The sequence below is a fragment of the Rhododendron vialii genome, chromosome 1a (genome assembly GCF_030253575.1).
Source record: "Rhododendron vialii isolate Sample 1 chromosome 1a, ASM3025357v1".
Lineage (NCBI taxonomy): Eukaryota > Viridiplantae > Streptophyta > Magnoliopsida > Ericales > Ericaceae > Rhododendron > Rhododendron vialii.
In genome coordinates, this window is record NC_080557.1 from 48,410,728 (window position 1) to 48,437,232 (window position 26,505).

The 26,505-nt window shown below is 38.3% G+C and overlaps 4 protein-coding genes across 7 annotated transcripts; 3 read left to right on the forward strand and 1 right to left on the reverse strand.

The window, feature by feature from the left end:
* The first annotated feature begins 143 nt into the window (after positions 1 to 143).
* On the forward strand, positions 144 to 11,463 carry LOC131304623 (putative GTP diphosphokinase RSH1, chloroplastic). 3 transcript variants are annotated; one of them, XM_058331960.1, is made up of 24 exons: positions 144 to 512; positions 637 to 788; positions 1,858 to 2,037; positions 3,309 to 3,374; positions 3,589 to 3,681; positions 3,803 to 3,934; positions 4,035 to 4,136; positions 4,214 to 4,291; positions 4,390 to 4,461; positions 5,880 to 5,987; positions 6,246 to 6,343; positions 6,745 to 6,805; positions 6,904 to 6,966; positions 7,076 to 7,132; positions 7,231 to 7,332; positions 7,671 to 7,757; positions 7,969 to 8,100; positions 8,347 to 8,433; positions 8,508 to 8,579; positions 9,772 to 9,858; positions 9,942 to 10,377; positions 10,758 to 10,819; positions 10,911 to 10,982; positions 11,066 to 11,463. In XM_058331960.1, the coding sequence occupies exons 1-24, from the start codon at positions 479 to 481 to the stop codon at positions 11,159 to 11,161; spliced, it is 2,529 nt and encodes an 842-aa protein (XP_058187943.1). In that variant the 5' UTR covers positions 144 to 478; the 3' UTR covers positions 11,162 to 11,463. The 3 variants fall into 3 exon arrangements, with proteins under 3 accessions (XP_058187943.1, XP_058187927.1, XP_058187936.1); XM_058331944.1 differs by having other exon boundaries at positions 145 to 512; positions 598 to 788; XM_058331953.1 differs by having other exon boundaries at positions 146 to 512; positions 598 to 788; positions 10,914 to 10,982.
* A 692-nt stretch (positions 11,464 to 12,155) lies between these two features.
* On the reverse strand, positions 12,156 to 14,740 carry LOC131304692 (uncharacterized). Its single transcript, XM_058332027.1, has 3 exons — positions 14,121 to 14,740; positions 13,802 to 13,877; positions 12,156 to 13,659 (listed from the first exon to the last, which is right to left on the reverse strand). Exons 1-3 carry the CDS (start codon positions 14,486 to 14,488, stop codon positions 12,268 to 12,270), a joined length of 1,836 nt encoding a protein of 611 aa, XP_058188010.1. The 5' UTR covers positions 14,489 to 14,740; the 3' UTR covers positions 12,156 to 12,267.
* A 3,075-nt stretch (positions 14,741 to 17,815) lies between these two features.
* LOC131305068 (ethylene-responsive transcription factor ERF071) lies at positions 17,816 to 19,405 on the forward strand. 2 transcript variants are annotated; one of them, XM_058332379.1, is made up of 3 exons: positions 17,816 to 18,118; positions 18,495 to 19,003; positions 19,043 to 19,405. In XM_058332379.1, the coding sequence occupies exons 1-3, from the start codon at positions 17,965 to 17,967 to the stop codon at positions 19,223 to 19,225; spliced, it is 846 nt and encodes a 281-aa protein (XP_058188362.1). In that variant the 5' UTR covers positions 17,816 to 17,964; the 3' UTR covers positions 19,226 to 19,405. The 2 variants fall into 2 exon arrangements, with proteins under 2 accessions (XP_058188362.1, XP_058188360.1); XM_058332377.1 differs by having other exon boundaries at positions 18,495 to 19,405.
* Positions 19,406 to 21,778: 2,373 nt separating this feature from the next.
* Positions 21,779 to 24,618, forward strand: LOC131305334 (large ribosomal subunit protein eL19x-like). Its single transcript, XM_058332399.1, has 5 exons — positions 21,779 to 21,995; positions 23,010 to 23,132; positions 23,742 to 24,055; positions 24,232 to 24,305; positions 24,386 to 24,618. The coding sequence occupies exons 1-5, from the start codon at positions 21,884 to 21,886 to the stop codon at positions 24,408 to 24,410; spliced, it is 648 nt and encodes a 215-aa protein (XP_058188382.1). The 5' UTR covers positions 21,779 to 21,883; the 3' UTR covers positions 24,411 to 24,618.
* Positions 24,619 to 26,505: the final 1,887 nt, after the last annotated feature.

Consider the following 26,505-nt stretch of genomic DNA (forward strand, 5'->3'; position numbering starts at 1 on the left):
AACTTTTGAACTTATGAAATCATCATTAAGTTTTTTGTACTTTTAATAATTAAAATGTTTATTTTGTAATTATGTTGGACCCTGAACTACTACAACAACTCAGCAAAACTATATTTGTTGTACCTATAAAATGAGAAGAAAAAATATCTCCATCATACGGCGTTTGTGTGGCACAGGCCTTCCCTGAACTCATCTCTCTCTCTCTCTCTCTCTCTCTTTCTCTCTCTAGATTATCTCTTCACCATCTTCGTCCCCGCTCATCGATTGCCAACCCTTCGCAAATATTGCCACATAATTTATCCGAAATCAAAGTGGCACAAGACAATCATTACTACTCTCTCTCCGCTCACAGCCGAATACGAATCGTTTGAACGTATGTAGTATTGGTTCGAATCAATGAGCTTTCAATTTGAGTGTTTTCGGTTTTCTTCAACGCTCATTAGTTCGTTTCGATGAGATTGCTCCGTTCCAATGCGTCATGATAGGGATGGCTTGTGCTCCTTCAATGTCAGGTGCGTCCTCGATTTCCTTTTTCTTCAATTCTGTTAATAAAACTTGATTTCTTGTGTATGTAGTTGATATGGTGTAACTTGTCAGTTTCTGTGGAATGTGTGAACGTATGTAAGTTTTCGATAGGGGATGGGAGTGGTAGATACGACTGTAGTGCCCTATCTTGCGCGTGGAAGGCTCCGAGGGCATTGACTGGGTTTCTGGCAAGCACTGCACATTCTCCTCAGTGTTCGGTCTCGCCGAATCAAAGAACTGGGAGAAGGAATCGCTTCAAATCTGTAAGTTCACCTGGCTCCGTTCACTTGTCAAGAACTTACTGTGTGAAGATTTTTCTCGTTTATAGTTAAGTGAAGTATGTGTTCCTTTGATGCAAGAAACTTAAGAGAAAGTTGGAAGTAGTAGTTTAATTATGTAGAAACAAGATTCCTGCAACAGCTTGTGGTTTTTGCGGGACAAGTTTTGAGGAAAGCTAATCCTAGGGAAAGTTAGAGACGTGGGTCCCACTACTTCCCGACTAACTGAACGCATAAAAAAATGTAAGAAAGCTGAACATTCCCATGGGGCTAAATGTTTCTTACGCCGAGTTAAAATGCTAGACTCCTTATGTTCTTTACCTTATGTACCTTGTAAAATGAAGTGTTCATAGCTGAGGGCTAAAGCTATTGCTGTTTCCGGGTTTTACGTAGAATGGTTTTTAAAGCAGTATTGCTTTGTTTAGATTCAACTGAAAATCATCAGGAAATCTGTCAATTACTTTCTTTAAGAATGAAGATACATGTGACCGTAATTACCAATAGTTCTGTCTCGTAGAAGCTGCTATTTATGTTTGGCCTTTAAGTTTGGCAGAATTGGGTTGAGTGTTAATGAACATGGTCTCATCAGTAATCTCTGAACAGACAATTCGAGTTAATTGACTATATCAGAAACTGGTTTTCTGGTAACCTGGTCTAGGGTCTAGGGACTCTAGGAATCAGTTTTTATGTCCTATTTTGCTTTCTTCTTGTTCCATCTCGAATTTTTAATTTTCCTTAGTTTTCATGATTATGCAGCTTTACACTACGTTTATATCCTTCTCCCAAACACTTTTTGTCTCAAGTTATGGGAATTTTCTCGAGTACAAGATTTTGAAGTAAACTTAAAAGTTAACAGCAAGAGCAAGGAAATATTTGGATTACCAAGGATGAATATGGGGGGAATAATTACCTTTCAATGACCAAACTGCCTTTTTCTGATAGTATTTCCATCCTTACAGATCTGAGTTCTAGTTTCTGCTAAATTAGTTGGTTTCTGTTTTGACAAAAAAAGTGGAAAACATGTATTACAACTTGATCACTTTACTTGGGCCAGAGATGTGAAGCATCTCATATGGGGAGCTGGTACTGCACTGAAGCTTCTGAGTTTGTACTTCCAGGAAGACTCTTAAGATCAAGTTTGGTTCATGTTGGTTGTGGAAAATGGAGAATTTGTTGTTCTTCTCCATCTTCTTCAGCATCCTATGAGGAGGTTTCACCTGAAAAGTTATGGGAGGTAAGAGAATTGTTGCTGCACTGATACTTTTTTTGTTTTTATCTTGTTCTTTATTAGGCATCTATCCTCTTGTATGTTTCACAACTTAACAGTTTCAGAGGCCTATCGATGTAAATTTTAGTTACAGTCCATATGAATGTCGTTATGGTTTGCTCGTATTCTTCGACTTAAGTACTGGCCCATAGTAGACACTAAGTTTGATGGAAAATCTATGAACTATGTGGTGTTGTTGCTGATTTTCATGATGTTCAATCATTCTTAGTAGCCTTGCCTCCAGCATACACCCACCCTTACTTTTAATTGTGCCACCACTTATCTTTGAGGTGATTCTAGTGCAAGCCAACCGATTCATTGGTGCTTTTGCTGGTGAAATGATAAAATGTATACCAAGCCTTAAGTCTTAATCAGAGTTGGATACATTGATCTGTTGGTGACATGGTAAAATGTATAACATGAGGAAAAAAAAGCGAAGGTGAACGAAGGGATTGTGTGGGAAACCTCCATTACCTCTGTAACCTTTGTGCTTTGCTTATTGATTCAATCTGAGTAGAAGATATGGGACGCACGAGCTCTCAACCCAGCTTAGTCTAGGTTTCCTTGGGAACACCTTACTTAAGTGAAGTGGGACCTGTCTTGATTGGCAAACTACTTACCAAGATTCCTAGATGTTAGATTTGTACAGTACTGCATTGAAGGAAGGAATGTTACTGGAATTTTATAGTTCTGGATTTCAGAGATAGCGACTGGGGAAGGAAGCAAGAGAATCATGAATTGCTTTTCAATCAACTCAATCAGTCTTCAGCTGGAATCTGAAGCAGCAAAAGAAAAAATCTTGTGGCAATTGTTCTGTACTATTCAATCAACTGATACGTAGGGTGGCTAAATGAACATGGGAAGAATTACTGTTGACTGTCGTATTGAAGTTTGATGAGCTGATATAATTGCAAGAAAACTATTCATTGGCCTTACTATGTACCACCGGGATTGAATTTGTATTTTCTTCATATTTTCTGGTTATTGAGGAGGACATCTGTTAATGAAGGAGTGTGTTGTAGCTTGTAGAAGTATCCTGATAATCGGTGCAGGTAACCTTCACCTTGTGATGTTTCTATCCCTTTTATTATGGAGAAGTTCGACTTCTCTCATAAAATGAGTGGAGACTTCATGCATGTTGTCTTTTCATCATAGATGGAACATTGAGAGTGTGTGAGTGGTGGAAGTGCAACAAATGCCATGCAATGTTAATTACGTTTATTTTTTGATTGCCTCAGGATCTGAAACAAACTATTTTGTACCTTCCAGCAAAAGAGTTGGAATTGGTGCGCAAGGCTCTGAATGTAAGTCTCCTGTATTTCTTTTTTATCCCGTCATCTTTTCAGGGGTCGAAGTGTTGAACTTCTTTTGATGACAATGTAGTGGCTGACCACATATTGGCTTAGTCAGAAAGAGGGAGGGAGGGAGGGACCATTTGTTATTAACTGTTCTTCTTGGGGTGTTGTTGATTTCCCAGCATCTATATTTGTACTTAAAATTGGCTTTGGTGTTTTACAGCTAGCTTTTGAGGCACATGATGGCCAGAAAAGACGCAGTGGAGAGCCCTTTATCATACACCCTGTTGAAGTAGCACGTATTCTAGGAGACCTGGTGAGTTGCAAATTTCTGAAGCATTCTTCTTTTTTAACAAAGTATTTATCTTGGCCAGCATTTCAATTATCTGTATTTGTTGTGATCAGCGACTTTGATTTATGACAAACTACTTTTCTAGGAGTTGGATTGGGAGTCAATTGCTGCTGGTTTGTTACACGACACAGTTGAGGATACAAATGTTGTTACTTTTGAAAGAATAGAGAAGGAATTCGGTCCTATTGTCCGCCGCATTGTAGAAGGAGAGACTAAGGTCCTTTTTTCTTCTATGTTTCTGTTCTCTTCTAGTCATTTAAGTTGGAGTAGCTTTGATTTGGATACCGAATTAAATGGTTAATTGACCGGTAAACTAGGTGTCCAAACTTGGAAAACTCAAGTGTGAGAGTGAAAACGATTCAGTACAAGACGTTAAAGCTGATGACCTCCGGCAGATGTTTCTAGCAATGACAGAGGAGGTGACACTTGTTATATTCATCAATCATCACGTGAACGTGTTGAATGCCACTACCAACTAATAACAATTACTTTTCAGGTCCGTGTTATAATTGTTAAATTAGCAGACAGATTGCATAATATGCGCACTCTTTCACATATGCCTCAGCATAAGCAGGTGGTTAACGTTGACTTGGTATTGAATAGTTTGATTTCAATTAAATGGGTTACACGATATATTGTGTGTTGCTAACATTATTGATTGATTGTGGTCAGGTCAGCATTGCGAAAGAGACGCTACAAGTATTTGCTCCCCTAGCAAAACTTCTAGGGATGTACCAAATTAAGGTATTGCAATCTACGTCAGTTGATAATCTTACTCTTGTACTTTGAATTCCAACAATCATTCTCTCCTTTGTGTTCTGACAAACTTCTGTACTTTCATGCTGCCTAAAGATCGATATATTAACGCTGAACAAAGTTTTTTTTTTTTTGGTTTTGGTACAGATCTTCTCTGTCTTGTTTCTCTCTTGGCACTTTCTTTTATGTTCCATTTACTTGTGAAGAAATCTAAGTTCCTCTTCCCACATTCTGGAACTATGTTGCCTAGGAACATCAATACTCTAGGGCCCTAGGCCGTAGGGAATTACGTTTTAGTACGCACATTCCGAAACATGGTTCACTAAGGTAAAAATTAAAATTCTAGAAAGTGTGAAATTTTGGTGAGAGCAATTGTGAATAAAAACCCGGGTCATTATGCTCCTAGAAATGTGTTTTGTCTGGATAATTTGAAAATTAATAATTAGTTTTACTAGATGTTTATTGCTTGGAAGAATAAGCTTTAATTTTGTAATCTATAGAAGACTACCAACCCCTAGTGTACCACCACTTAGGCATGTGGCATCCCAAGTTCTAGATGACTTAGCGTTGGAAATTAAGTTAAGATGTGAAAAGCGCTGATTTCTTTTATTTTGGGATTGAATTTTCACCCTGTGAATTTTTTCCTGCATGAACAAGCTTGCCTTGTTTCTTATTGTCGTGCAATATTACAACATTGTTTTAGACTATTGGTGGTGTTTTTGGGGAGGCCTCATTGATTCTGGTACCGGCTTATCAAAATGAATGTTGTGATATGCCAGCTGCCATGTACAGGCCAGCCATGAAGAGCCAAATTTTACCTTGAGATACTTAATTGATCATGCCTTATCTCACCATCGTGCTTCATTTGATTACTTCAAAAAAATAGTCCTGTTGTGTATGATCTATAAAGAAGAACACTCTTGCTATTATTATTTTTTTACAAGGTTTAATACCACTAACCCTCACCCGTGATTTTTGAAATTCCTCTGCATGTGTTACTGTTTTCTGACAATATGCAAAATACCTTTTCTCTGTTAAGTTGGTATCGATAGACTTGACAGTAAAAGCTCATATCCTCATTTAAGCTATCTAAATACCATTTCTGTCCTTGTCAAATTTATTAAGTTTACTTTCAGTTGGGGGGAAAATGGATAATGAAGCAAATGGGTTTAAGTAATATATTTCAGGTCCCTTATGCCTCCCCTTGACGGACCACTTTTTCCAGGGGATGCAATATTCACACCCGAATCTAACGTTTACCTTAAGCTATGCAGGAAGGTTTCTATAATTGTCAGGTCGTTAGACTACGTTCGAGTAATTATCCCATTTTTCTTTGAAATTTATGCAGTTCCATGTGTCCTTGCACCTAGATATTTTCCTAATGTACTTCTTTTTTTTCCTTGTAGTCTGAACTTGAGAATTTATCCTTCATGTACACAAATGCTCAAGAATATGCAAAAGTCAAGAGTAGAGTTGCAGAGCTCTACAAGGAGCACGAGAAGGAACTCGTAGAGGTAGACTTCTATTTTTGGTCAAAATAATCGGATGAAGATTTACAAATGGCCATTCACCTGTTTATTCTTATTGCATCGCATATCGGAAGTCGGGATAAAAATAAATTTTTTGAACTAAATCTATGCTTGTGATGATTGATGATGATGAGCAGTCTAGAAGTTAGTGGCTGGAGTATTTTAAAGTCTTGACGTTTTAAGTGACTTCAATATTGGTTCTAAGAATCTGGTCTCCTTATCAGTCCCTTCTCCTTGTATTAGGCGAACAAAATTTTGATGGAGAAGATTGAGGATGATCGATTCTTAGACCTTGTGAGTGTGAAAACTGCAGTTCGATCTGCATGCAAGGAGCCTTACAGGTAACACCATGAACATCATTTTTTTACCATGATTTCAGTGGCGATGCTGTGTAGCTCACTACTGGGTCCCTGTTGACTCCGATGCCCATCTGAGCTCATTACATCGCATTTCATCCACATGTGTTGGAGTTGGAAATAAATTTTAACCTCTCAAAATGCCACAGGTTATAGTAGGGTCAATACTCAATACGGAGCAGAATAGTTGACCTTTAAATTACGTTTATGCTGTAGCCCAATGTTTGACGCTCAGAATGCTAACAGATTTTCTAGCAAATGTTTTCTCCTCTTAAATGTTATTTTTTGGTTCCATATGATAGCTTTATGGAACATCACCTGTGCTACTGTTGTGTTGAACCTTTCCTTGACAGGTTATCTTAAGCTTTTTTGTGGTTTAATTACAGTATCTACAGAGCTGTACATAAATCTGAAGGTTCAATAAGTAAAGTCAACCAAGTTGCACAGGTTTGCTATAATATTATCCTTGCGAATTTTTGGTTGCCAAATTCGCATGACATTTCTTATTTGCTTCAAAACTTACTTTCATTTGCTTGGATTGTAAGCTTCGGATCATTATAAAACCAAAGCCATGCGTTGGAGTCGGGCCTTTGTGTAGTGCTCAGCAGGTTGATTCTTACTCATTGCCAAGTAATTGTCCATAGTTTTGTAAATTACATACAAAATACTACGGTATTGATCGTTTCCCTCTCGCTCTAATAAATGTGCATTTTTCAGGTCTGTTACCATGTCCTCGGGCTATTACATGGAATTTGGACCCCTATACCTCAATCTGTATGTAACTTGCTTTTCCTTTGTTCCGAGAATTTGAATTCATGTTTCATTTTGTTACTAATCACTATTGATTTTTGGTCCATTGATGTCTGTTACAGATGAAAGATTATATTGCGACTCCAAAACCTAATGGGTATCAGAGTCTTCATACAACAGTAATTCCATTTCTTTATGAGAGCATGTTTCAGCTAGAAGTTCAGGTTTGGATTTTAATCTTCAATTTTTTTCCCATTATTCAATTTCTCTCCTTTGATTCTTTGAATGCTGTTTAATGTCATATCCTTATTATTGGTCACCACGTGAGTATCTAATATGGTTTTGTCCTTTAGAAAAACATTCAATTTGAGTTGGGATGCAGTATTAAAAACTTACATTGATCTGCTAAATTTATGAAAAAAAATATAGCCCTTGACAGCGCAGAATAGCAAAGAAGGATTCATGTATCCGATGCCTTTTAATTGTAACATGAGGCTTAATTTTGTTTGGATTTCCCTTACTTCTGGTATGCAGTCATATTTTTTCTTTTTATGGTTGACAGATAAGAACTGAAGAGATGGATCTGATAGCAGAGAGAGGCATTGCTACCCATTATAGTGGGAAGGTTTTGGTTAACGGTTCCCTCAGGGTATTTTTCTTTGATCCTTGCTAATTTAAAGTCTTCCTTTAAGGAATTTTCTTTTTATATTTCTTTGGATTTTTGTTCCTATTTTATTTATTCATTCCCTCCTACATGAATTTATAGAACCCGTAGTGATGTGCGCAGTACAAAGTTTATGATGCAGAACTCGTTTGGTTCCTAATGAAGTTTTGAAATACCTGACTTCCTTTCCCTCCAGATTGGTTGGCTCAATGCAATTAGGGAATGGCAAGAGGAATTTGTTGGAAACATGAGTTCCAGAGAATTTGTAGACACTATCACCAGAGATCTTTTAGGTAGCCGTGTCTTCGTGTTTACTCCAAAGGGAGAGGTAAGAGGATTGATTGTCACAAATGAAAGAATATTCTGCTGCATGATGCAGTGTTCTAAAACTCGCTACTCGGTGGTTGCTCGGCCAGGCACCTTGGAGCGAGTAGTCGGCGTTAGTCGGTGAGTAATGGCCACCGAGTAGGGATTAGTCCCCTCGGCTAGGCACCTTGGAGCGAGTACTCGGCCAGGAATACCTCGTTTTAGAACACTGGCATGATGTCTTAATGGTCTCTCACATTCCATGCAGATTAAAAATCTTCCCAAGGGGGCAACTGCCATTGACTATGCCTACATGATACACACTGAAATTGGCAACAAAATGGTCGCTGCAAAGGTATACTTTTAACTGTGGGCTTGTCATTCTTAGCATTCCACAGGTCACTGCCCGATATTTTTATCCATTTGCAGGTCAATGGTATCCGTGTTTGTCCCTCTCATGTACTTGCAAATGCTGAAGTTGTTGAGATAATATCCTATGATGTGAGTTGATCTCAGTTCCTTTTTGTTGAATTTTTGGGTAATTTACATGTAGATGATGTGGTGGTATTTATGTAGATGACGTGGTCATGTTTATGTAGATGATGATGTGTGTGTTTTTACGATTTTGGTTTTTTACCTTCCCAGAGTTGCTAGAAAACTATGTTTAACATGATGAGAAAGTATTGTGCTAAAGTATGTTTTTCATGATGAAAACTAACATCATGACAGTATTGCACTCATATCATTTTCAGAACTCTAACGCTGAAGATGTTTCATGAGGCACGTGATTCTCTTGACCCGCTTAACGAAAAAAGTACCATATCTCCGCTAGTAGATGACTGCGTAGTCAGATTAAAAAACACTATAGGGATAGGGCTTGGGAATTCTAAAGCATGTAGATAATTTGACTTGTCAAGAGGAAATGAAGGCCCTTATCGCTGTAGACGATGAAGTGGCATGTCAGAGATCTCTGAAGCAATGATAGCACAACGACGAAAACGACATATGCCCTTGTCTGTGGAGTCATATTTCCGTATTCCAAATGTTCCTTTATACATCCATAAGTTTATGACTTGTGAGAAAATCTTGGAAACTTCTGGTTCAGTAAGAAGAGAATGTGCCAGCAAGGTGGTCATGGTATTCTTCCCATCTCTGGTGGTAGTTAGCAAGTTTATTGTTCTCCACAGAAGTGAAATCATATTAGGGGGTATGCATCTACCATGCATCTGCTTCCGAACCACATGGCGTAAACGCTGTAAAGTATCAAGAGATTGAAAGTTAATAGTTGTGATGACTATCTGGGTTGCAATTCCACTAAATGTGTGTATTGTAGGATTTAATAGTTCTAATCTTTATATTCCAAGCTCTAGAAAGTTCAATGTTAAGATGTCATGCATCCCTTACGAGTGGTAGGTCCTAAAGTAGAATTCTAGACTTAGTTGTTCGGTCTCTATACGAGTCACAGACATCCTATTTCTTTTGTTGCTCGTAGCTAGTGTTTGTTATGCTTCCTAATTGGATTTGTTTGTTGCTCTTGAGTTACAGCCTACCATCCATATACAGTGTTCTCTCGAGTAATTTGCAGTTATGCATATTTACCGCTAACTGCAACTTATGTGAAATTTTACTGTGAAGTGATTCAGTTGTCCTTTGCTTGCTTCCCATGCGACTCAAAATTTGCCTTTTGTGCCAGGCACTCTCAAACAAAACAGCATTCCAAAGACATACAGAGTGGCTGAAATATGCTAAAACACGAAGTGCCAGACACAAAATTAAGAAGGTAGGTTTTCCTTACCATAGAATTTTGGTACTTAAGACATCCATTGCCTCTGTCTGTTAATGTAAGGTTTATGATGTGTTCAGTTTTTGATGGAGCAAGCTGCACTATCGGCAACGGAAATAACAGAAGATAGAGTAAATGAATTTGTTACCGATCCCAAGGAGGATAGCAAAGTAGAAAGGCTCTCAGATTATTCCAAAGGAAGCTCCTACAACTGGGAGAAGATCGTCAGGAATGTTGTTGAAACCAGCAAAGATACTTTCCAAGTCCGTGGTAGCATTCAGGACCCCAAGGTCAATGGGAAACATAACAAGCATATGCAGCACGTGAGTTTGAAGGCCACAGGAGAGGTTTTATTTCAGGGAAATGGTGTAGGTGAAATGATACTTGCAAATATTCCCATGTACAAAGAAGTCTTGCCCAGTCTGAACCGCTGGCAAGCTGACAAGGTTGCATCTTGGCACAACCTTGAAGGGCATTCCATTCACTGGTTCTGTGTGGTGTGTATTGATCGAACAGGTGAGTCTTTGCTTCTTTTTTCTTCTTTTTCAATAGCCCATCTTGTGGCTCTCTTTCTTTGAGATTCAATATGTAAAGGGAATATTTGTGCCAGTAGTCATTAAAAAAATGTTGCTGTTGTAGTTATCTTTGCATTGGGTTACGTTTGCATTCTGGAAAGGGGAACAATTGTTGTGGAAACCAAGTTAGCCTCCTTCCATACTATTGAGCACCCTTGGAACCGATTAGACTATTCTATTTGGTTATATTTGCTAAATTGGCCATTACATATTTTACCAACCCGAAATTAAATGAAGTAAAACTTTTACTTGCTAGAGAATTGAATTCACGTCATGTTTATCATAGTTTTGTCAGTACTTATAGGCAAGAATCCATTTCAGGCATAATGGCTAAGATTACAACAGCATTGGCAGCAGTAGGCATTACAATATGTGCTTGTGCGGTGAGTAGTTGTGTTGAAAAATTGCAGCTATACTTGTTTGTTACCATTGATCTTCTCCATGTGGAGTCCATTACAAGTTCTATTATATTAGCAGGCAGAGATGGATAGAGGAAGAGGGATGGCAGTCATGTTATTCCATATTGACGGACGCCTGGATTGCTTGGTATGTGTGAAAGTTTCAAACACGCACTAATGAAATCTTCTTGTCTCTGCTAGGTTTTTTCAGTTTTTTTTTTTTCCTTTCAGGTTAATGTTTGTTCAGAGGTAGATCTAATGAATGGTGTTTTGGGGTGGTCCGTGGGTTGCAGCTGGCCTGAAAGCCAACAATTTCTAGAATGCTAATCAATTGGTGCAGCTGGCAACTGAATAATTAACCCGGCTAGCAGAGGCTGGGGTGTGAAGTTTTGTCCTCTTGTAAAGATCTGAGATCTGGGTAAGCGGTAGATAGATTGGTAATTACTTCTTTGAGTTTCTCCTTTTATTTGTTGGATACTGGTGACTAAGAGAAGCAGCCACCAATTTGATGTAGTCTGTGGAGTCGGGGGTTGTATATAGAGCGGACTAATAGTTTTTGAAATATACTTGTAAAGATACTTGCAAGAAGAGGAGACTTAATCATTTATACAAAAGGTTTATACACGACATATCACGTCTCTGGACTTCCTTTTTTCTGTGTTTAAAAACTTTGTATCTTCTGTCCTGAGAAGGACTATTATTCTAAAGAAAGTGGCGTTAAGGTTACGATCGTATCGCCCATTGTAGACTATAATAGCGGGAGCTTTGTGCACTGGTGCCCTTTGTTTTAATTTTTATGAGCAGGTGTGTACCGAAGCAATAAATCTTTCAAAGAACATGCAAATTTTGTTTTCTGCTTTCCCCACAGAATTGGATCTTCAAGAGGATGCGATGTAGAATTAAAGCCGGATGGATTATTGGCAGTGCAATATAAGGAACTCAATGTTGGTGATTTAGAAGAAAACATGTTTATTTTCTGCAAATGACTAGCTGACTTCAATTTTAGGATAAATTAGTGTGGTGGTAAGGTAATATAAGATGAGAAATGAAATAATCAGGAACAAGTTACACCAATTTATGACACAAGGACCGTTAAGGAGATCAACGCAAACCAGGATCTCAGTTCTTCTAAATTAGGAAAAAGCTACAGCAATTTACTAGTGATCCACTTAACAATTTCAAAATGAGCTGATTTTCTGCAGGCAAGGTTAGAAAGTATGAAGTTTTACAAAATACAAGGCTTTGATCATTGACGCAGTGGTGGGCTTCATGCATGGTGCGTAAAATGCATCCACTTTGTAGGTGAGCAGGGACAATTCAATTTGTGGATAACAAGGGACATGTAGTATTAGAGATGCAAAAACAAGCATTGGAGACATGAATTGATACGCTATAAACTTACTACCCCTTATTTATAAGTACTTTAGGTAAAGCTATGGTAGTTCCCAGATATGGGAGAGAATCATCACTAGTAAGAATACAATGAGACAAAGCTTCACAATGTTGGCAAATGAAAGTAGCAGCGGTCCAACCACAAGCAGCAGCAGCACAGCGGCTGACGATATCCAGATTCCCATGTTGGACCTGTCTGTTGAGACATTAATCCTCATCAGAAGCTCCTTCATAGGACTGATTCTTGATTGTACTGTATCTTCAATTTTGTAGTTGCCATTGGCATAGATACCCTCATTGTTGATGCTAGCATGGCAGCCCCTCTCCTCTGTTTCGCCGGTTCTGTACTCATCAATCTTCTCCTCCAGTTTCTGGATATTTGTTTTGGATTCTTCTTTGAGTTGTTGTGATAATTCCTCTATTGACTCCAATGGCCAAATTGCCTCCGCGTTGGATTCCATGGACGAGTCTCCTGTTTCTTCAGAGCTTTCTTCAACTTTCTCTGCCATTTCTTCCTCATCCGCGTACTCATCATTTTCATCACTATCTTCTTCTTCACTGAATCTCAACAGTTGGTTGTCTTGAATTGTCCCAACCGCTTCATTGTTTTCTCCATGGTCATGTCCTTTTTCTTCCTCAATCAATTGAATTTCTGGGTTGTCTTCTGCTTCAATCCGAGCTGAATCAATTGTCTTTTCCTCTTCCTTTACTTGGATTGCTTCACGATTTATTTCCATCGTAAAGTGAACCTTTTGAGCTGTCTTAACTAATTCTTCGACCACTTCTACAATATTCTCTCCATTTTCTTGTTCTTTTACAACCAATTGCATTTGTGGGGGGTCTTCAGCTTCAGTTTGCGGTGAATCTGGTGCCCCAGTTACCTCATCCTCTTTCATAACTTGGATTTCTTCCGGGTTAAATTCAACAGCAAACTGATCCTTCTGAGTTGTCTCAATTACTCTTTCGACAGTGTCTGCAATATTATCTCCATCCTCTTGTTCTCCTTCTTTTCCAATCAACTGCATCTTCTTTATGTCATCTTCTGCTCCAAACTGAGGTGCATCAGGTGCTCTAACTGCTTCATCCTCTGTCATAACTTTGAATACTTCCTGGTTAAATTGAACAGCAAACGGATCAATTTGAAATGTCTCAGTTACTTCACTCACTATTTCTGCTCCATTTTCTTGTTCTTCCTCTTCTCCTCCTCCTTGTCCCATCGATTGTATTTTTGGGAGTTCTTCTTCAAACTGATCTGATTGAAGTACCTTATTCTCAATTGCCTTTTCCTCTGCTACCAATGAGTAGTCTTGCTTGTTGACACCATAATCAGTCCCCAATGAACTGTTTTTTGGTTTTGGATTATCACCCAATACGATGTCCAAATAGTTGGGCTTCTCCTTTGGCCGAGTGATCTCAAGCATGGTGTCGATGTCCTGTATCAAATTACCATCTAAAACAGTATTATTGGAATTTTGGTCAACTACAATATCAAGGAGTCTTGACGATTTAGGGTTGAATTAAGAACAAAAACAAGGAACCAAATCAACCGAGTAATTACAAAACACTGATAAATACCAAGATCAAGCTTTTGCTGGTGTCCAACGGTGTGGAATCAATCTGGGTCGGAGACGCATCTTTAATTCCATCTCCACTGCAATTGGAAAATTGATATATTTGAATCATGAATCATTTAACACCATTTGGATGGCTGATTTGTGGAGCGATTAATCCAGATCCAGAGAAAAGAAATTGTGGAGAAAATGTTCCTTTTCCCTAGAAACAAATTCTTGATCCAAATCAGCACTCTACCGCAACATAATTACACTAGTACAGTTGATGTAAATGGTTTACCAAGTACAGTATGTAATTAAATGCATGTTTAATTAGCTCAAACCTTGGATGGTAATCCGGTGGTGGAGAGGAATTATCTTGAAGAAGAACAAGGAGGCCTTTTCCCTGATCATCATTACTACTGTTGTCGTTGTTCACTTCCAACTGGTTACATGCGTCAGTGGTGATGGGAATTGGTTGTGGCTGCGGCGGGTGGTGGTGGTGGTTGGTTTTGTTGGGTAGTCTTTTGTTCCTCAATTTAATTGCAGAAATCACCGAAACTAAGGTAGCAATTGCCACTACTCCGCCCCACACGAGAACTCCTCCAACACCACCACCACCACCACCACCACCACCTCCGCCCCTGCCGCCGCCCATGCTGATAGCCATCTTCTGCTTTTCTTGCTTGATCTTGTCTTTGGGCTTCTCCATGTTATCAATTTTATTCCTTGTTCTGAAAATACGAATCTAAACGTAATCTCCAATTTTCTTGGAGATGGAGGCTTGGTTCGTTTCTCAATGTATTTTGCTTCTCATTGGGATTATCAATTCCCCTGTGCTGTGTAGTTTATTTACTCGCAGATGAGAGAGAGAGAGAGTGAAGTGGGAAACATCAGACCAGTCGGAGGTTGGAGCGGACATCTCAAAGTCTCTTTTAATTCCGTTGTTGCTTACCTACAAGCTGCACCAAACACTCGTGCCACTCGTGCTTATATTTATAATTTATTACTACAGATTTTGTACTTCGCATAATAATTAGAGATATTTTTGAGAAAATATAGCTACATAAATATAAATATATAAATGCAGTAAAAAGGGCGTCTGAGTCCAAGAAGTTGCCGAATATGCGGGGTTTGAGGAATATGGAAATATGACGGCCCATAACGTATTTTAATAGTTAATATCCGTCAAGAAGAATATTTTTAGTATTAACAAATATTCTCAACATGTCCGTAGCAGATATTAATTATCAAAACATGTATTTGATCTTCATTTTCCCGAGAAATATTGAAGTACAAAGCCTACCCTTTGCAAGTAAAGATGTCATTTCCAAATTCCAATGATCAAACTCAAGAAGCCACAATGAAACGGGTTTCATTGGTGTGCTTTAAATGACTCGGATCAAATCATTTTACAAGCAATGGGAGAGTGAGGATTTTCATTTAAGGAGAGCCAACCTAAAAAATGGAATATTCATTGCATGACAAAAGATCCCACATGCTTTTTATTTCGTTGCTCCAAGACATAAATTAAAAGATAATCTAATTTTTTTTGGTAAAGTAATTCTGAAATAATAATCTTTAAAGAATAAGATATAGTTACTTGAATTTCAAGAGAGCCAAACTAAATTTATTTAAATTATAACTCGACTTTAACTACTTAAATAGTGTCTGTAATGCCATTACTTCTTTTTTTACTTGCAAGCTGCAACACATGGATGATTGGAGGTATCCTGAATACAGAAAAGAGCAAATTGTTGTTTTGTTTTCTTAATGTTCACTTAGAAAACCAATTTAGAAAAAGTTATCAAAGAGAAGTAGTCCAATTTTGAGGTCATCAAGCTCTCAGTCACTTAATTCGTGTGCGGATGCAGGAGCGGAAGTGTGAAAGCGCATTTGAAACACACCATAAACTACTAAAATTCGCAAGAGCGAGAATTGAAAGCGCGAGCAGAGTGCGAGTTTTGCTAACACAGGCATTCTGAAGGATTGTGCAACTAAAATTAAGTTACATTGAGGTGTGTGACCTTTTTCTTTGTTGGGAAAATTAGTCCCGAAAATACAAGTTTGAAAATTATACATGCATATACAAGTTTGAACTATACATGAATAAAAATCCAGTACTATATAGGAACAATATAACAGATTGAATCGATGGAAAATTGAAAAAAACTAAACTGAAACGCCCATGTTTCACACGATGTCCTAAAATAGATTTTGCCTCCCGGTTGGTGGTTGAGGTTCCATCCGGAATCCTCTCAACATACAAACGGTTTTACATCGCCTCATGCACACCACACACAAAGATTGCGCAACGAACAAAACCATGTGCGTACTCTCTCACAAGAAGAGCGAAATTGAATAAACAATACAAAATTCTGGATTTCTCCAGAATTTATGAAACAAAAGCATTGAAATTTCTCGTGTCCTCCAAAAAGTAAGAAAGAAACCCAATTTTTCATTGTGGAGGGAGACCTTTCATTTGTGTCATCATAAAATGAACAATGATGATCCATAAACATGGATGTTTAATTCTAGATAGACATGGAAAGCTGAAAGGTTTGCCACCAATGAGTCTAGTGTTGGACAAATAAGCCATTTTGGCTTATTTTTTGTTTTTATTCAAATTTTTTTCGTATCACTTGGCTTATTATCATTTTTTTGGAGATTATTGCATCCTCACGACAAGAGGAATCTAAAAAGTAAAAAATTTTGACCGAAATCCAATTTTTTTTGAATAAAGACGAAAGTAAATCAATAAGCCAATTTTTTCGTCTTTATTCAAAAAAAATTGAATTTCGGGCAAATTTTTTTACTTTTTAGATTCCTCTCGTCGTGAGGATGCAATAATCCCCAAAAAAATGATAATAAGCCAAGTGATACGAAAAAAATTTGAATAAGAACAAAAAATAAGCCACTGTGGCTTATTTGTCCGAACAGGGAACCGAATGGTCACGACACCGACCTTTCACTTTCATTTCAAATCAAAATATTCTGGACATCCAAAAAAGCCTTTATGGGCTCAAGTCCAACCCTTATATCAAGCTCGGAGCTTATAGACCCTCCAATATTTACATCTTGACTTAATGCATAATGAGACGGATGTGACTAATCAGCTCCTCATCATGCCCCGGGACAATTTCTCATTCATTTTTCCAACATTCTTATCTCATTTTTCATTCTACTAGTTAATTGGAAGTAAAAAAATTAAATTAACTGCAAGTTAAAACAGAAATAATACCTAGTACTGCATTTACAAAAACTCAGCAAAATTGTGCAAATAGTCTAATTGTTTAGGGCTTGGGCTACCCAAGTTGAATTTTGTTTCTTTTTTTGACCACATGATCTGCATGCCAAAGCCCAAAACCACTGACGAGGGTGGTTTTCATTTGCTTTCTGGAGTAGTTTTGTCCACCTTAATCAATACTGTATATATTATTATATCAATAAACAAACAAGTTGGCAACTGGGAAGGTCCCATTCAACAAGTTGTAGTGGAAAGCATGATGTCGATCGATGACTGTAATGAGATTCTACTTGACGAATTTAATTGCTAGGATGATACGGATTCCAGAAGAAAAACAAAGAGCCTACTTTAAATCCTCTTTGCGTTTTTACTTTTTCCCCCTTCTTTGCGTTTCTCATTTTCATTTTACCCACGCAAATAACATAAGAAAAACAAATTAGACAAGTATTTGAGAAATAATCATCATTTTTTGTACTAAAAACTAGTTATTTCTCAAAATATTTGGATAAAAGTAAAATAATTTTAATTTTTCAATTCCTCTTGTCGAGATAAATCAATAATTTAAAAAAAATTGGCACAAAACTAACAAATTCAAAAAAATTCAAACCAGAATAAAATTTTCAAATTTAAATTAAATTTAAATTAAATTCGTAAAAACGCAGAGTTTGGGATCAGTATGCAATTAATTCAAAAAGAAGACACGGGAAGAATCGAATCGTAAACGCCAAGAAAGTTCTACTCACCATGCCGTCCCCATATAAAACTCTCACTCCTCTCCCCTTGAACTATAAAACCCCACCCACCTCCTCTCTCTCTCCTCCATTCTCGTCAACAATTTCCACAAGAACATTCCTACCTTCCATTTCTATTTTCTACCAGTGCCTTCCATTTTAGTTTTCTTCAAACAAGAAGAAGAATCTCATACGATTCTAGCTCAACTCATGTGTGGCGGCGCAATAGTAGCTTCACTCATCCATGGCAGCGGTGACCGCCGTGTCTCCGGCTTTGACCTCTGGCGCAACTCCTCATTCACCAACAAATTCACCCCCCCAAAAGATCAACAAACCACCCGCAAGCGAGCTCCACCCTCTGCCGGTATGCCCCCTTAATTTCCCGCTCTTCACTTAGGCCTCGTTCCTTTTCTTTTTTTATTTGAACAGGCAATCAATTCATTTCAAAATATCTGAAGGTAAAAACCCGAAGGCTACAATAATTTCATCAAAAAATACAAGAATGAACTAAAATGAAAATGATGAACAAATCATTTTCCTTGCAACTTTCTTGGTGTTCAGTTTTTAAGAAAGTTGTGAAAATCTAACTTCCTCACTTGGAAACAAGGTTTTTCCAAAATGGATCAAAACTAGCGGAATTCTTTGCCAACAAGTACACGCAAGTTTCATTTTTCTTTACATCATTGTATGCCACTTTTCTTGAAAATTCACTTTTTCACTCGATATTTCTATACGAACAGGGGAGGAGCATGGCGAAAACACTGTAAAGAGGCAACGCAAGAACCTGTACAGGGGAATCAGGCAGCGTCCGTGGGGAAAATGGGCGGCTGAGATTCGTGATCCGAGAAAAGGCGCAAGGGTTTGGCTCGGTACATTCAACACAGCTGAAGAAGCCGCCAGAGCCTACGACAGAGAAGCTCGAAAAATCAGAGGGAAGAAAGCCAAAGTTAATTTCCCAAACGAAGACATAAATTACATTCTTCCTCCCGATCCTCCTCCTTCGTTCCAGGCCTACAACGGATTGGGTGATAATTTAAATCAATTTGGGGAGTACAACTCTCATGGGTTTGTAAACGACCCTGTTACGGTTCTTAACAGTGAAGGAATTTGCCGGTCTGGGTCAGAAAGTGCTTACTCTTGTATTAGCAATCATAATGGAACCGATGATTGTTTAGGAGAGGTGAAGGTGGAGGAAGAGGAAGAGGAAGAGGTGACAGAAGAAAAGGTTGAGGAGAGAGAAGAGGAAGAGGTGACAGAAGAAAAGGTTGAGGGGAGAGAAAAGGAAGAGAACGAGGTGCAGAAGCTGTCGGAGGAGCTGATGGCTTACGAGTCGTTCATGAAATTCTATCAGATTCCGTACCTCGACGGGGAGTCGGCGGCTGCGCCGAGCAATACGGTGCAGGAGAGCCTCGTCAGCTCTGGTCCTGTGGAGCTCTGGAGCTTCGATGATGATACTGGTGCGGTGGCCTGAAAATTGGAAATGCCTTTTTTCTTGAAGTTTTGTTTTTTAATGAATTTCTGTTTGTTCTTAATTTTTACTAGTACTAGATAATTGTTTTTTTTGTTTTTTTTTTGTGGTAACTTGTAGTAGTAGTAATTTAAGATGTAAATTTGGTTTAAGTTAGTTGAATAATACAGGATTCATTAATTAGTGCTTTGAGTTAGCAAGTGTAATTAAATTACGAATTTGTTCCAGAATTTGAGTTTATAAAATTCAATTAATATAATGATGCCTTGCCCAACGGTGTATGCTATATCCTCTGTCTGAACATATGAATGATGGGAGTATGTATTTCTTCTTCTTCTTCTTCTTCAAACATAACGATATTAATCAATTGCAAAGGTGTATACCAACAAGGTTTTACTTTTACTACATAAAATTGTGTTTTCAGGCGGAACAAACAGTACTCATCCACCATAAAGTACTCTGATGGAAATGAAGCAGCTCAATTATTTGTCTCTTTCTCCTTCCTCAATTGTAATATACTAGTGTATCTATCTATCTCATAATTCTATCTGCTTTATATATATATATATATTTTTTTTTTTGATCCGCGCTTTATATATAATTAATGAGATCCTATCTCAAACTTCTTCTATGTGCTTTATAACGAGACTGACTAATCTAAGAGTGTGGTTTATCCAAATGGCGAGCTGTGGCTTTTATCAAGAGGAAGAAGATGAGGAGAGATAACGGGCTAAGGATATTCGTGAGATTTGGTTGGATTTTCGCTCTATTCCCCAACCTTTCTCGGGCACAAAAGAAAAGAGGATAATTACCGAGAACTTAGGCCTCGTTTGATAAAAATATATTAGAGGGGTGGGATTGGTAAGGAGATGAGATTGAAATTGATAATGAGAAGTGATTGGTAAATGAGATGAGATTGGTGATGAATATGTTTGTTTGAAATGAGATTAGATGATGAGATTACTAATATCATGTTTGTTTCACATGGGATAAGAATGGATTGATAGTACACATTTCCGTTTTTGCCCTTCACATGAGATATGATTGATGAATGCTATTTTCGTATTTGTGCATTGGCAAGGAAGGGATTGAATTGTTAATACCAAATCCCCCAAGGTATTGATAAGACCTCCTAACGAGGGGATTCACATGCCTATACGACTAAGGAGGTGCTCCGCTTTTTAAGAAATATAACTTTTTAGAAAAGAAGCAATTTCAAACTCAAAAATCATGTGTTTATCCAAATAATTTTTCTACCAATATGGATCTTGTTTGATAAATCTCATTAAGATCTTTTAAATAGTGCAAAAAAAATTAAAAAAATATTTTTCATTTTCATTATATTTGAATTTAAAATTACCTTCTGTTTTCAAAAAGTTTTTTTCGGAGAAAGGGGAACATCACCTAATAGTCCATGCCTTCATTGTAAAAACAAAAAAAAAGATTAGCAATCCCTTGAGATTATCAATCCAATCCCAAAGTCGAAAGAAATTAACAAAAGGGCCTTGGTATTAGTGTTCAGAAGTGAATTGTATTTCTTCTTTAACTTGTCCTGAATTTTGTTCGTTTGTTTAATGAAAGCATAACCTGTGAGAGAGAGAGAGAGAGAGAGAGAGAGAGCGGGAGGGGGTTGGCATAGTAGTTTGAGCAACTTCCGGAAGAATTTAGAAGCCGCCAAATTATTACTATTACTCAAGAAAAGGTCAAAGTCTGTGTTTTGTTTGGTTTGGTTTGGTGGTGGCATGCAAAACTAAAGTAGGATCTCTTCTGTTGTCATTTCCTGGTTTAGGGCATGTGGTGGGTTTCAAATTCCGAGTGCGCTCCTGGTTTCTGGTTCTTCAATTACCTCTGGCGGCGGCCCAGCCCACTGCTTCTATATAAAACTTGTACTATGTACTATTACTACTCCCATAACGTCGTCTATCGCCTTTTATTGTACTACTCACTTGTACTCCCTATGCACACACCTGCTCCACTCCACATGCATGGAGAAGAATAGATCGTATGAAACCGTGACCCTAACTAACTCGGTCAAGTGCGGAGCTAAGATTTTTAAACTCTAAATTAAAATGTTGAGAGCCGATAATTCAACAGAATGTTGATTTTTTTGATAATAGTATTTTAGATAACTTGATGACATTTGTGGTGTCAAATAGTATATACTGTAACATATATGATAATAAAAGAGGGCAAACCGCAAAAGGCACCTTTCTGACCCAGAAAGGGAGAGAGGCATCTTTCTTGAAATAATAATAATAAAAAATACATGCAGAAACTACATACATAATTTATTCTACTTTTTTAATTGGGTTGATTTAGAATAATAAAATTGAATTTGGAGCTCCTAATGGTGCAATAATACCCATCCTATCATATGATATACTCTTCTAAAAACATCAATTATCTTAACGGGCCGGTTGGCTTCATAACTAATGGGCCTTAAAATAGGAAAAGGCCCACTTCCTATAATAAAGCCCAACTTAAAGCCTACTCTTGAAGGCCTTGGTCAACTATTGGGCCCGTAGACTAGTTGAGCGTTTTGGTTCTCTTTAAGAAACGAGCCCAACAAATGAACAAGCCCTCCCGGCCTCTTCAAAACCCTAGGGCAATTATAAGCTGATCTGAAGGGGAGGCGGGCGTGTGTGTGAGGGGGAGAGAGAGATGGTGGCGCTGAAGCTTCAGAAGCGGCTCGCCGCCAACGTGCTCAAGTGCGGTGGCGGAAAGGTTTGGCTTGACCCAAATGAAGTCAATGAAATCTCCATGGCCAACTCTCGTATGTTCTCTCTCCCTTATGTTCATTTTTGTTTTTGCATTTAGTCCATGATCCATTTCGTTGGATTACCTTTTGATACTTGCTCGGGTTTCTTTGTCTATTGTCAATTATTTGTGGGAAACGATATGATTTTCTTATTCCATTTTTTGGATCCTGAACCTTGATATTATTCCATATTTGTTGATTTGGAGTATTTTTCAATATATTTATCTATGCATGCATCAGCGGATTAACATTTGTGCGTGGATTGTAGTGTTGAAAATCATTCACTACCAGAATATCTGTGCGGAATATGTGACGGTGATAGTGGATATTGGGTTTGAAACATGAGTACCACAGCAGGCCACATTAATATGTTTACAATACCTTGTAAAATCTTCTTTAGTGTTAACCGGTCCTGTTTATGCATTTCACAGCTAGGGGAAAATGATCTCGTACGAAAGGAAACATAATTGAGTGGTATATGCGGACAATTGTATTTGCACGAGAAAGCATATTGTACTTCAGATAAACAAGAGTTATTTTATAATCTAATCAACAAATGTTCAACATATCTTTTTTATGGCTTTTGGAGGTAATAGAAGAATTCATCAAAATGGGAGAGACTGAAATGATTAGAAATTGATGCCTTGTTACTGGATGATTTTAGTTCCTATTTACGAATTACGTTTGATACAATAAGCAAGTGTCAAGTGATAATATGAACATTTATTTACAACAGCAGCATTTCCCCTTCTTTTGGTAATTCGTTTTGCTAGTTGAAACTGACCCATGGTTATGCAATCCAAGAATGAAATATTGTCCACTTAAAATAAGCAAATGTCAAGCAAACCGAACTGGCCTTGAATATTTACATGCTGACATCATGATATCTGGTCTACGTAGTAAAAGTGTAGTAAAAGTGAAGCTCTTATACCCGTGTCGTATATGAAAGCCTTTGCCCAATTGTTTGGGTAATGATTTCCTGTATTGAATTTTGCCATGTTCATATGGTTCTTTTGTTTTTGGTTGCAGGGCAAAACATAAGGAAGCTGGTCAAGGATGGTTTTATCATTAGGAAACCAACCAAGATTCATTCACGATCTCGTGCGCGCAGAATGAAGGAGGCAAAAAGAAAGGGCCGTCACTCCGGATATGGTATTGCCTTCTACTGATAATGGAAATAGTATTGGCTCATACACGTCATAGTTTGCTGTTTATGTATGTGTATATAACAGGGAAAACATCAGCTGAAATCATCTTGGATGACAAGTAAATTTTTTTTGAATTATTTCTCTGGACAAGCCAAGATAGTACTTGTAATTATAACTTTGTTTGGTTCTCCTCTCAGAAATAATCTCTCCAAAACTTTTGACTGTTTCGTCGTCCGTGTTTTTTCATCTTTAGTGATTTATTGTCAAATTTTTTACTTATTTTATACTTTTTGGATGTACATAGCGTACATCTATTCAAAAAGTAAAAGAGTTTGTCAAAATGTTAATTTTTTTTACTAAAGATGGTAAAATACGCAGATCTATAGAACTTTTTTATCTCAAAAATAAATCTCAAAATTGCAAACCAAACACAGTGTCTTGAAGCGAGACGTTTGTATAGGAGATATCATGGTCGAGAATCGTTTTCAGTTCCATATTTTTGAATCTCCAAGATAGGCTACAAGCCTACATCATATGGGCCTTGATGGCAATGTGTTCTTTCTCAAGTTTTGGTCAAGTGGGTTTCTGATGTTGCTTTCTTTCTTTATTTCAGGTAAAAGGAAGGGAACAAGGGAGGCAAGGTTGCCCACAAAGATATTGTGGATGAGGAGGATGCGTGTGCTCAGGCGCTTGCTGCGCAAGTACAGGGAATCAAAGAAGATTGACAAGCACATGTATCATGATATGTACATGAAGGTGAAGGGTAATGTTTTCAAGAACAAGAGAGTGCTAATGGAGAGCATCCACAAATCCAAGGCTGAGAAAGCTAGGGAGAAGACCTTATCTGACCAGTTTGAGGCCAAGCGTGCAAAGAATAAGGCGAGCAGGGAAAGAAAGTTTGCTCGGAGGGAAGAACGTTTGGCCCAGGTACATGCTAATAAATCTAACCTTTTCAAAGATTTTTTCCCCAAAACTTTACCCAATGTATGTATTTGTCATCTTGGCATACTACATGGAAAAATGATAATTACTTTCTTTTTTTTGTCCCAAATTGCCGATTTGATTATGTGGGATGGTAATATTTGTATTGTGATTATGCGCAGGGACCCGGAGAGAAAGCACCACAAGCCCCTGCACCAGTGGCAGCAGCAGCAGCACCTGCAACTCAACCTACCCGGTATGTTGTTACTTGCCCTAGTATTATACAATCAGTTTGTTTAGATTGGAATTTGACAAGAATATCTCTTCTGCTGGCAGGGCATCTAAGAAAGCCGAGAAATGAGATTTGCAGTAATGGGAGGATTAATTACTTCATATGGTCTGTGTTTTTGGTACTGTTCCGGTCTAGTTGTTTTGACAAAAGCAATTTTTGGTTTCATGTCATTTGGGTTATTTATGCAACCGTGTGGTTTATATTTAGAATGCAGAAGGCTAAAAACCATCGAGCTTAAACTCATCGTTTCTCTCTCTGAGGCAGGTTATTTCTTTCACTGCTTGTTCTTGTCCGGCATATGGCTAATCTCGTGACAAATTTGGACCGACAGAGCTCCTAGCATTAGTCCCTTTTGGGAGTTTTTGCTATTTTTAGAATGGTATAGCCTTTTATTTTATCATGTTTTATGTGATTTTTAAAACTTTAGGCTCCATTCTGGTAAGATCCTTATTTAATTATTTATTTTTCGTTTTACATAACAGATTATTCTTACGACATATCACCTTTAATTTAAAAAATAAGTATTTTTCTAAAAAATAAATATTTATTTTTCTTAGTTGAACGGTGCCTTGGTAATTAATCCAACTAATTTAGTCAAACAAGATTCATATTGCCTGTAAAAAGTGTTACTACTGATGAAAATTATCAAGAAACCGAGGAACAAACAAATTGAGATAGTGTATTATCTTTCCTTTTGAACAACAAGAAAACAGGTGACAAAGGGGCGGCGACTAACAATTGCAAAATTAGTGACTAGTCCTATGTACAGCTCACCACCATAGGTCAGGACACAATGGGCCAGCAATTTATGCACTAGCTGCCCCGGCTTGGAGTAGGAACCCTATCAGAGATTAACAATACAAACTGATGGAAACAAGGGTAATAAACAAACAAAACAGAAAAACAAGACCATCGTGGAAGGACTCCACAAAGCACGCCGGCCACCTTCAGCCAAGAGGAACCACCTGACACCGACGATGGAGGCACCAACTGGATCTCGAGCCAAAGTAAAAGAGAATCTTCTCTGGCAAGCCTACGCTGGCACGACAGGCTCCGGGCACAAAGATCGAAGTAGGAATCCTGGGTTGAATCTCCGATCAACCGGCCACACGGTGCCGATGGCCATGAAATCTCCCCTGCAGATCACCCCCATAGCTAACGATGATGCTTGGCCTAGGGCCACGCCTCGGAGCCTTATTCTGTCACCACCAACACGCGCTCAAACTGCCGTAACACCACCAAGCAGTCGGATCATGCGCCGGATACCGACTACATCCGGCCACCACACAACGCCACTCCAAAAAAGCGAGAAACAACACACAACCTTATTTACCCACCACCACCACTCACTGGATCTGGGGAGACCAGACCGGTACAAAGCCGGATTGGGGAAACTAGCCGGAGGAGTTCGGTCACCGTAAAAAGCAAAACGAACAGAAAGAAATAAAAAAAACCCCAAAACCTAAACTCACCAACCATCCCACAATCGCCGCCCGCCGGCCACTGCAACCAAATTAGGAGACCAGGAGGAGCCGGAATAGAATGAGCACACAAGCCGCTAGCCAGGGACTCATCTGCTAGAGCACAACACGAGAACCAACCAAAATGGAGAGGGTCCAAACTAGGAAAAACGAAGAGGAGTGGAAAGGGGTGGAGAGGGAGAAGAGTGAAAGGGGGGAGAGCCAAGAGGGGAGGAGGGGAAAGGAGGTGGTGGCGGCCCCCTCCCCCCAGCCAAAGGTTTTGGTTTCTCTAGATGAGAGAGAGAGAGAGAGAGGATCTTTCCTTTAGTTTGAAATTCTGAACTTTAAAATGAGTACGTAATTTAACATCTTGAACAAAAGGTGTCATTATCATCGTTCAACATCTTGAACCCAAACCCAAACCCAAACCCAAACCCAAACCCCTCGGTCGTTCTGGACCAAAAACATTAATCCAATCTTAACTCATTGGTCTTATTAGATTTTAGTACCCACCATCTCGAGCCCGCAAACCTAATTTGAACAATTCACCTAAGTTACGATGCACTAACTACCTCTTTGGATGAAGGGGTTTTACGAGAAAGGAAAGCGTTATAGTTTCTTGCGAAATTTCTCATTTGGATATTTGGTGAAAAATAGAAGAAAAAAATTACAAAAAAGAAAATTTTTGATTGACCCTTTCCCTT

Coding starts and splice junctions, on each gene's coding strand:
- LOC131305334 (XM_058332399.1), top strand. CDS start 21,884: ATGGTGGCGCTGAAGCTTCAGAAGCGGCTCGCCGCCAACGTGCTCAAG. Junction 23,133..23,741: donor GGGCCGTCACTCCGGATATG/GTATTGCCTTCT, acceptor TCTTTATTTCAG/GTAAAAGGAAGGGAACAAGG. Junction 24,306..24,385: donor CCTGCAACTCAACCTACCCG/GTATGTTGTTAC, acceptor TTCTGCTGGCAG/GGCATCTAAGAAAGCCGAGA.
- LOC131304623 (XM_058331944.1), top strand. CDS start 479: ATGATAGGGATGGCTTGTGCTCCTTCAATGTCAG. Junction 3,375..3,588: donor TGGTGCGCAAGGCTCTGAAT/GTAAGTCTCCTG, acceptor GGTGTTTTACAG/CTAGCTTTTGAGGCACATGA. Junction 4,137..4,213: donor TTCTAGCAATGACAGAGGAG/GTGACACTTGTT, acceptor ATTACTTTTCAG/GTCCGTGTTATAATTGTTAA.
- LOC131304692 (XM_058332027.1), bottom strand. CDS start 14,488: ATGGAGAAGCCCAAAGACAAGATCAAGCAAGAAAAGCAGAAGATGGCT. Junction 13,878..14,120: donor CCACCGGATTACCATCCAAG/GTTTGAGCTAAT, acceptor TTCCAATTGCAG/TGGAGATGGAATTAAAGATG. Junction 13,660..13,801: donor CCAGCAAAAGCTTGATCTTG/GTATTTATCAGT, acceptor AATTTGATACAG/GACATCGACACCATGCTTGA.
- LOC131305068 (XM_058332377.1), top strand. CDS start 17,965: ATGTGTGGCGGCGCAATAGTAGCTTCACTCATCCATGGCAGCGGTGAC. Junction 18,119..18,494: donor GCGAGCTCCACCCTCTGCCG/GTATGCCCCCTT, acceptor CTATACGAACAG/GGGAGGAGCATGGCGAAAAC.